This window comes from Monopterus albus, unplaced genomic scaffold (genome assembly GCF_001952655.1).
Source record: "Monopterus albus unplaced genomic scaffold, M_albus_1.0 scaffold178.1, whole genome shotgun sequence".
Classification (NCBI taxonomy): domain Eukaryota; kingdom Metazoa; phylum Chordata; class Actinopteri; order Synbranchiformes; family Synbranchidae; genus Monopterus; species Monopterus albus.
In genome coordinates, this window is record NW_018128058.1 from 837,475 (window position 1) to 847,367 (window position 9,893).

Sequence of the window (9,893 nt, forward strand, 5' to 3'; positions counted from 1 at the left end):
AAGACAGCAGAGCAGGGACGAGAAACAGAAAAATCGTAAACAGGAGGTAAAATTTGAGCTCTGGTAGAAAGAACCTTATCATTAAAAAAGAATAAAAATTTTTGACAAAGGGCGGGGGAAGACTCAAAACAGGCAACCTGAGGGACATTCAGAACTGAGTCAATAACTTTAAACAACACATGAGGCTTATGACAGTTTGACTGAATGATATTAGAGAAATAATTTCTCTTAAGATTTTTCACAGTTTTTTGATAATCATGCCAAGAGTCTTTAAGTATCTGAAGTGACACTTGTAGTTTGTCCTTTTTCCACTTGCGCTCAGCCCTGCGACACTCACGCCTGGCAGCACGGGACTCTTCATTTAACCAGGGCTCGAGCTTAGTCTTGGGGCGCCTGGTCCTCAATGGTGCCACCGCATCGATGGCGGCCTGACAGGTGGAGTGAAGGTGTAATGCAAGCTCTTCTGTATCCGTAGAATCAGGAATAATGAGGTTTCCATTAATAAAGTCAGAGAATTGAGTGAAAGTGGAGGAATTAAATACACGGCAGAGCTGTGGGGCAGCGCAAGGGGCAGTAAGACAATAATTAAGATCAATTGCAAATAACACGGGCAAATGATCAGAAAACACAGCATCACAGATTTCCAACTCACGAACAGGTACACCATAAGATAAAACAAGGTCCAAGGTGTGCCCATGCTCATGGGTAGGACCAGCCACAGATTGTGTGAGATTAAAAGAATCAATAAGATCTAAAAAGGCCTTAACTAGAGGTTTGTCAGGGCAACAAACATGTATATTAAAATCCCCAATAATCAAAACCTGCTCATATCTAGGCATAAAATAAATCAGGAAGTCAGAAAAATCACTTATAAAATCCTTATTAAACTTAGGTGGGCGATAGATCACAGCCCATAATAGGGCCGGAGAGTGTCCCAGCTCGAATAAGGACATCTCGAAGCTGGAAAAAGAAGGTAAAGATAAAATCTGCTTGCATTTAAAAGTCGATCTAAACACTGTCGCTATTCCCCCTCCACGGCCCGATGACCTCGGGGAATTGAAAAACATACAGTCAGGCGGCTGCAATTCAAGGAGAGGACTAGACTCACCCACGCCCAGCCAGGTCTCAGTCACGCAAAGAAAGTCCAATCCTCGAGAAATAAAAAATTCCTTTAAAATAAAAGACTTATTTGCCAGCGACCTAGCGTTGACGAGGCCGATTTTAATGGGAGTCGGCAGGCCAGCCATCCTGGAGACTCGCTTCAGTGATCGTAGATTTGAGCGATTTATCCCACGTCGACATAGACGTGGATAATAGCCACCAGGCCATCGACTTCCCCAGTCCGAGCCAACCACTGACACCAGCGAACAGCCAACAGGATCCAAACAACGCCATGAGGCGCGGAGGCCGGCAATCGGGGTAAACCGCGCCAGAGAGGCCAAGGAAAGGCCCGCCAAGGAGGCTTTAAGCCTTACCAATTGTCCCCCACGCCTGCCGCGACGTCTCCTCCTCCTCCTCCGGAATGGAAAAGCTGGGGCGCGACAAAGGTGAGCAGGTATTTCAGATAAAAACGGAGGCAGAAACTTGTGTCCGTGATAGTCAGTCTGCACTAGAGTTGGAACACCCAAGCGAAGATTCAACAAAGTTTGGCGATCGTATGACAGTAAAGAGTCCCCATTCTGGATGAAAAAAGAACAATACAGCACAAAAACGCACAAAATTAGGAGCGGTAGACGGCAGGCCGTGCACACTGGCGCCATCTTTTTCTCCTTCCTACTGGAAGGAGAGAAAGACAAATTTAGCCAATGTATTTATTTTTGAGCAATTTGAAATATGAAAAGTGGGTTTTATTGTTTTGTCATGTGTTGTGACTGTTATTAAGAGTGACCTTCCTTCTGGTCTTATTGTGGAGACAGTGCAGAAGTTCACATGCATTATTTTTTTGGTTAGGACAGTCACCTGATGTTGACCCCTTCCTTCTTTCTATCTTAGGCTGATCGCCCCCCTTCATTGGTCTCTTCTCTGTGCGTAAGGGCTCCCAGCTTAGATGGACTCTCGACAGAAGCCAAGGTTTCAGTTCCAGAGAGTCCTCAGCCTCTAGCTGCAGAGTCTGTGGACTGTGGTGAGGACAGGGTCGATGGTGGGATTGTAGATGGCAGTAGTGAGGCTTCTTTGTCTGCAGAAACATGTTCTTCCTCTTATCCTGGCTGGATAAAAAGCCCCGAGAGAGGCCCAGCTGGACCAGCTAGCCTGAACTTCTCCCCCGTCAACTCAAACTTAAGGGACCTCACCCCCTCACACACCCTGGAGCCTTTGGCAGCTCCCTTCAGGCCCGAACCTGCAGCTGGTGCTGCAGCAGGGCCTACAGCAGGCACGGGGTCATTGGTTGGCTCTCAGGGCTCCTTCAGTGAAGGCCAGGGGCAGCTCTTCTACCCCTGTTCTGAGGACGGAAGTTCGCTCGGCTTCTCACGCTCACTGAATGGGGATGGTACCAGTGAGGGTGGAGGCTTGACACAGAACCCCCCACAGAAGAAAAAGGTGAGGGTGCAGTAATTTTGTACTAATTTCTTCTACTGCCTTTTACATCGTCATCCTTGTAGAATTGTTATTTTTATTCTGTAAAAATTACCAAAAATTGGAGGTGCAGTTGCAGGTAATGTATGTATTACATTGTAATTGGGTTTATTATATCGGAAAATAATTTGATGGCATAAAAAAGTGATATGCTGTGTAATGGATCTACAGTGAGTAGCTAACGAATAAGTCTGACACAATTATTTAATCGATTATTTGTCATTTTTCAAGCAAAACAATCATTCCCCTGTTCTGGTGTATAAATGTATAAATTGTAAGGATATGTGGCTTTTTTTCTTATGTGTTAGTAAATATATTTGGGTGTATTTGAATGGACAAAAGTAGATAGGGTATTTGAAGACACTACCTAGGGTTTAAGGCCCAATCAATTAATTGAAAAAAGAAAATGATGGGCAAATAAATCATGAGATTAATGAGAAATATAACACTAGAATTACAGTACAAGCCTTGCGATGGATTGGCGACCTGTCCAGGGTGTACCCCGCCTTCGCCCGATTGCCGGCCGGGATTGGCTCCGGCCCCCCCCCCGTGACCCCGCAAGGGACTAAACGGTAGAAAATGAATGGATGAATGAATGAATTGCAGTACAAATGGTTATGTGTAGTAATGTCTGTAGTGATATTAAGAAGTGTGCCGAGCATCATTGTCCAGACATGTATCTGCATCCCATACTCCTCAGTGTGGCTGAGAAGATGATCTCTGGGGATTTTCCGACTCACACATACACTGCCAGGTGCTGCCCTCTAATGGTTTGATATAAGATGTTTGCTTTTTGTTTATAAATGACACTGTGTTTCTGCATCTTCTCAGGTTTCCTTGCTAGAATACAGAAAACGTCAGCGTGAAGCTCGGCGTAGCGGCTCTAAGACTGAGTGCAACTCTCCTGTGTCCCTTGTGCCACCTTTATCTGTGGACTCCTTCCCCATCACTGTAGAGGCTACCAGTGAGTCTCCCCTGCCCACTGTTCCCACTGCTCTCTGCAGCAACAGCCCCACCACTGTAAAAGACCCCCAGACAAGTGAGGAGGCAGAGACTGCTGCAGAGAAAGGAGAGAAGGAAGGAGAAGGACGGTGGTATGTCTTCTCATTGAATTTGCATAATGTTTTTCTATTATCATGGTGTGTGTGTATGTATGTATATGTATATGTACTTTTTTTTTAAGCACATAGTGGTTAAATTTTCTACTTTATTAAACACAGAGATATTTATTCTTGACAGTTGTAAAAGAACCAACATATCCTGAATTGCAGTTCACTTATTTTAGTATTTATTGTTAGAGAATGGGGTTGCAGGTTTTTAGGTCAGTTTCTATATATCAAATGTATTGGTGCCAGTGTATTTAGTAGTATATCCACTATATGCTTTCTTACTGGAAATATGATTGTTTTGATTCTGATGTTTCTCTTCAGGACCTCGTCAACTTCTGTAGAACAAGCTCGGGAACGGAGCTACCACAGAGCTCTGCTGCTCAGCAAAGATAAAGAGACAGGTGAGAATAATGGTGGAGGACAAGACTGGTTTTACAGTAGCAGGGCTTTTCACATGTTGGACATCTTTACTTCTTTGTAAAACTGTCCCACCATATTTCCAGATGGCGAAGCAGAGGGTGGCGATACGCCTGCGCTGCGAGATTGTCCATCGCCAAGTCTGCAAAAGACCCTGACCCACGCTGTAAGCCAACATTACCCCTGGGCTTTTTATTGGAAGGTTTTATTGACTCTGTTTATATTTTATTTAAGTATTGTAAGCATTTGGTCTACAAGTTTTCTAAATATGTCTTCAAATTGTGTGTCCAACCAAAAGTCCAAATCTAAACAGTTTACTGTCAGATAATCATATTTTTAAAACTTGGAACTAATTGTTTAATTGACTAAGTGTGTCAGCTCTAATTGGCCTTCACCTGTTTTATTTGTTAGTGTCTTATCTATTTTTTATTGATAGAACTATGATACACTGACCTGTATGCATTACTCTCATTGTTGTACTGTTTATACTTGCATTTGCATATATTTGCTTTACAAATCAAGTTTGACAAGTTGACATGGTGGAGATCCGATTCATCTCACATACAGCTAGGTGACAAATGAGCGAAAACCTTGAATAAATCAATGGGGCTCTCTTCTAGTGTGTTGGTGCCTCCATCCATAGGACACGAGGGGTCACTGAATGGTTTGCGTATGAAAATTATGTGAATCATATGCTATGGCTGTCACAGTGACCAGATCTCAACCCATTTGAATAGCTATGGGAGATGTTGGCGCAACATGTTAAACAAACACCACAAGGTAAAGAATGGTGTTCATCCCTCCAGGACAGTTCAGGGACTTGTAGAATCAATGCCAGGGTGTACTGAAGCTGTTCTGCTGCCCCAACACCTTACTAAGGCACTCTGTAGGCTTTAGCTTTCATTTGTCACCTGTCTGCAGTTATCAGCAAGTGTTTGATTTCTCCTCTCTCCTCTGTCACAGCCCTGCTCCCCGGGTCCTCTTACCCAAACTCCCAGTCGGCCAGCAAAGGAGGAAGAGGGAGATGGTCAACCTCAGACGCCAAATCCCACCAGCCAGCCACCGAGCAAGCCTGCAGGACCTAAGTCAGCTCCTCTGACCCCAACAAAGCTGCATCCCACCCCATTACCGTCCTCTCCGGTCCACTACCCTGGGTCCTCCCTCCTCCACTCTCCTAAGTCTCAGCCTCAGGGCTCGCCCTACCGCAGCCAGAGGGCGCTGTTCTCAGCTCAGCCTCAAAACCAGGCCCAGGCTCAGGCTCAGACTGGCCCTGCTCCTTTCCCTCAGTATACCTCACAAGGTGCTCCGCCACCTCCTCCCCCTCCTCCACCAGCACCACCGGCCTCCACATCTTATTTTCCCAGCCAGAGCCCTTCACCTGCTGGACCTTTCTCTGGGTTTAAACCTGCAGTCACACCCCCTTATCCCCCTGGTTCTCAGGCCCTGATACAAACACTTCCCCACAGTGTGCACTATCAGAGCTCAGCTCCACCGCCGCCACCTCCGCCACCTCCACCACCTCCACACCCGATGTCCAGCCCCACCATGTTGCACGTCAACCTTCAGCCTCCTCCCATCCAGCAGCACCAGCTCATGCTGACCACCGCTCCTCCTCCACCGCCTCCCTTGCAGGGTCAGCCCTCTCAGCAGCAGCAGCCTCCCACAAAAAACCTCCTCCCCCACCTCCCCCCTCAACCAACACCCCAATGCAGCCCCACCACTTTCAGAACTTAGGAGGATTTCAGCCAGCACTGATTCACCCCGGTGCTGCCTCCAACCCATCTGTACCCCAAGCTACGTACCCCCCACCCATTCAGCAGTCAGGACTGCCTCCACCTCCCCCTCCTCCTCCCCAACAGACTCAACAAGGCCAGGCCCAGACCGTTGCCTCCCAGATGTCTTCTGGGTCTCGTGGAGCCCCTGCGTCCTCGACCCCTTTCCACAGCTCGGGGTACCTGAGCACAGGCTGGCACTGACTGCCCGCTTTGCTGTTGACCCGGCAGCCCCTGAGAACTCTACCTGAGAGGGGCATGTACCATAAGCTGTAGATATGTTTTCTATGTACCTGAACACATGGCCAGTGGAAAAACACCTGATTGTGGAATAAAAGGGTACTTTAAAAAAAAAAAAAAAAACAGAGAAAAGGAGGATGGAAAATTTTAGAAAAAAGGACAGTGAAATCACCTGCAACACAAACTATATAAAAATGAAGACAGAAACCCCCGCCCCCCAGTCTCCCCCCGGTGCTCATAGCCTGCTCTCTCTGGCCTCCTTTTGTTTTTATATGTCCTTCCTGTGATGGAGAGGAACGCTCTCTGCTCTATGTTCCTAAGGCCCCACACTTTGTTTATCAAAGGACATTCCAGCATATATCTCACCTTTCTCCTCCTCTTCCTCCTTTGTTGTCAACTCTCCCCACCATTTATTTGTTTTACTCTAGTGGCTCATTATAGCAAAGAGAAAGCTTTTTGTATAGAGAAAAAAAAAACAATTATTTTTTTTATTCCTCTGTCTAACAAATATCTGTTCACCGCTGCAGATTCAGTAAAGACCCATTTCTGGGAACCTGCCTCACCGCCCCAGGAGGCTGCACTCGGGTGTGATTGTGTGTATGTGTGTGTGGTGTGTGTTACAGTGTGTAAAGGAGTATGGCTACTTCGAGGAGGAAAATGTGTGCTAGAGATTTGGAGCAACGAGTGCTCGTAGTCTTCTGAGGTAGGCAGAGTGGCCTCGCCCACAGGTAGGACGTTAGCGGTTTATTTTTGAATATCAATGGTTATTTGTAGAAAGTGTAATTTAATGTATAGGTGATTACTCCAGCTTTCACCAGGAACAGGTTGTAAATATTTGCTTCTTTTCTTTTCTATGCTTGTACAATTCGCTCCCATCCCATTTTGAAATATGACTGTAAATAAGAAAGCTCTTCTTGGCAAAGCTGAATGTTTCTGTGACTGTAGCATTATTTTTATTTTATTTTTTTTCCCCTCTCTCTGGACTTTTCAACTTTGTCTTTTTTTATTATTTGTGTGTGAGTATATGTTTATGTGAAGGGGAGAGACTCAGACACTGCACTGGTTGGCTATTTTCATGGTTCATTATAATAAATCACTGTAATGACAGTTTTATACCATTTGTCGTGACATGTGTCTCTGGTAAAATTTGTGCTTCTGTCTCTGCTGCCAGTTTCTTTGACAGTTATCCACTTGGCTTTCTGCCTTCAGAAGTGAGGACAGAAAATATTCAAGGATGTCAAAAGCCTCTGCTGCAAAGACACACCTTTGAGAAATGTCAGGATCTGCTGGCTCACAGCAAATTTGTAGTAGATATCAAGCTATCTTTGGTTTATTTGTTGGACATTTGCAATTGTTAGGCCATCACAAGACAATCTATAAACCCATAATTGACATAAAATGCTGGAAAATATCAGCCGTTATCTTGTTCCTAGTTCTTCTGTTCCTGCTCACGAACGGACATGGCGCAAAAGTAAATACACACATTATTAATTAATTAAAAAACAATTATTTTTATTATGTCCCAGATCATGTAGTGCAGTGTCAACTTTACATATTTTCTTTGATTCCATATTTGTTCATGTGAACAGACCCATAAAGAAAGGGTTCAACATTTTTGCAATTATCTAGTGGTGAGTTAGGACCAAAGAATACTATGTAGAGCTTTTTGATCAGGAATGTACCTTGATGACAGGGAAGGACAGTGCAAGGAGTCCTTGTGTTATCAGTAGTCCACGTTTTAACTTGGAAAACACTCAGAACTCCATCAGTTTCACATAACACCTAAAGTATCGGGGATATTGTAAAGGGAGGCAGGTTCACAAGGGTGAAGTTACTGTGTGACACATGAGCTTATCCTACTTTGTTTTTAAAAGGTGTTAAAAGAATAGTTTGACATTTTGTGACATACTCTCATCAGCTTTCTGGTGGAGAATGAGTAGATTCAACCAACTCATTTCTATTTTTTTTAAATATAATAACGTTAGATTGAATTCTTGTCATCCACCGGACGCTCTTTCCTTATCTTTAAGCTAAGTGAAGCTAAGACGACCGCCCCATTTTACATAAGGACCTGAAATTGAATTTTTTATTTTTATTTTGATATAGCTAATTATGTACAAGATTCCCGCATTTTTACGTTCAGTGAACACAACACCGGTAGTTCCTTGGTTCACCTCAACTTTGATTGGTTACTATACGTTGTGGCTAGCCAATCACGTGGTTCCCTATTACACGTCCATGCTGTAAGGGTGCATTTGGGTACCGGCTTATTCTCAAGGATATCCCCGCATGTTAGACTAGACATTAAATGTGTATTAGTTATGTGTGTGGACAGTATTGGTTATCTGTGGAGGGCAGTAATACTCCTAGCTGCGTCTACACTTGGATTATAGAAGAAGAAGGCGCTGTCGGGCTTATGGCCTGCAGACAGTCGCGTTAGCAGAGTTAACGCGACTGAGCTTCTACTTTTCCAAAGTGGGGAAAAATATAAGAAAGGCGTCTAAAAGTGAGACTGATCTAAAGACTGCAGAGATCTGATTCACTAGTGTATTGACCATAGGACCTGCTGCCTTCAGTTCCAGGATGTTCCACAAACAGATGGTTACGCGGAGAATGAGACGTTAAGGTACGAAGTTTTAATTATTAATACCTGTGTTTGCACTGTGACTTGCACGGTAATTTGTTGTTCATTTGTATGCACTTGTGAACGAGCAAGAGGTCGTATTTTGTCTTGTTATTGTAAAATATTTCTGAGTTGATCTTTAGCAGATAGCAGTTGCATTTTAATGATGAACCTTTGACTTATTTGTTGCGATTTGCTCCAGTCTTTTGTGGTGGTCCTCTGGCTGTGGTGGACGTTTTGCGACACCTGTTGAGAACAATATTATCCTAGTGGCTCTTCTTATTTTACCTGAAACTCAAACGTCTTTCTGCTTTGTGAAAACTGCAGAGTGCTTTTGCTCTTCAAATGCACTTATAAGTTGATATGGATGTGAAGTTTGAGTTTGTGCATGATCCGGGATTGTCACCACGATCTGGCAACCCTATTTCTAATCTAGCTAATTAACCCTCTACCGGAAAGCCAAGAAGCCAGTTTCCCAAAATATCAGTTTTTCTTTACTGTGCCAAACATTAAGTTTGTGTGCCATGAGGTTTTTAGGCTGTGAGACAGTGAAGAAAATTAGAAAATAATCATGAAATTACAAGATTCAACCTTTTCCAGACACAATTCATGTCAGCTTTAGTTTTTCTTATCCCCTGCAAGTATTTCACAATACTGTCAGATTACAAGATACCCTATGGCACACACTAATAATGGACCTGTTCTTTGACATTTCAAAGTTGAGACATAATACAGGATGTATCAACATATAGTTTTACACAGTTTATAGACTCGATACTTCTCCTATTTAGTGCATTTTTATTTTCAGTGTTTTTCAAAGTTGTCACCAGCAAGAACTCTAAATACTACCTCTTGATTCCATCACAGAAAACATTTAATTACAAGAAAACAGTACTGTTCTGCTCATTTATTCAGCCTAAACGTCTTCAGTCCTCACTTCTTTGCTGATGGCACTCTCCTGAAAAGGTCAGGCCGTATCAGAGCTGCACTCCTTTAAGCAGGCGGTTTGTCGACTTGATAAGACAGAAGATCTGACAGCTTTGACCTCAAGTCTGTTGAGTCCTTATTTGTATTGGTGAAAGGCTGGTTAATTTGTTTTGATTTGAGGGTGTGGCTCTGATGTTTGTTCAAAGAGTGTCCTGGTTCCGATTTAACACA

At 43.8% G+C, this 9,893-nt stretch overlaps 1 protein-coding gene and 1 long non-coding RNA gene across 4 annotated transcripts in view; both read left to right on the plus strand.

Moving 5' to 3' along the window:
* The window catches only part of kmt2e (lysine (K)-specific methyltransferase 2E), a 34,798-nt gene extending 28,964 nt beyond the window's left edge, over window positions 1-5,834 (plus strand). Inside the window, exons 20-24 of the mRNA XM_020616797.1 lie at window positions 1,993-2,538; window positions 3,406-3,668; window positions 4,005-4,084; window positions 4,187-4,266; window positions 5,064-5,834. Coding sequence (XP_020472453.1) covers window positions 1,993-2,538; window positions 3,406-3,668; window positions 4,005-4,084; window positions 4,187-4,266; window positions 5,064-5,834 — 1,740 coding nt within the window. The remainder of the gene's footprint in view (window positions 1-1,992; window positions 2,539-3,405; window positions 3,669-4,004; window positions 4,085-4,186; window positions 4,267-5,063) is intronic.
* Window positions 5,835-7,635: 1,801 nt separating this feature from the next.
* The window catches only part of LOC109969689 (uncharacterized), a 35,080-nt gene continuing 32,822 nt past the window's right edge, over window positions 7,636-9,893 (plus strand). For all 3 annotated transcript variants that reach the window (XR_002276292.1, XR_002276291.1, XR_002276293.1), the window contains exon 1: window positions 7,636-8,738. This is a non-coding gene — a long non-coding RNA (uncharacterized LOC109969689). The remainder of the gene's footprint in view (window positions 8,739-9,893) is intronic.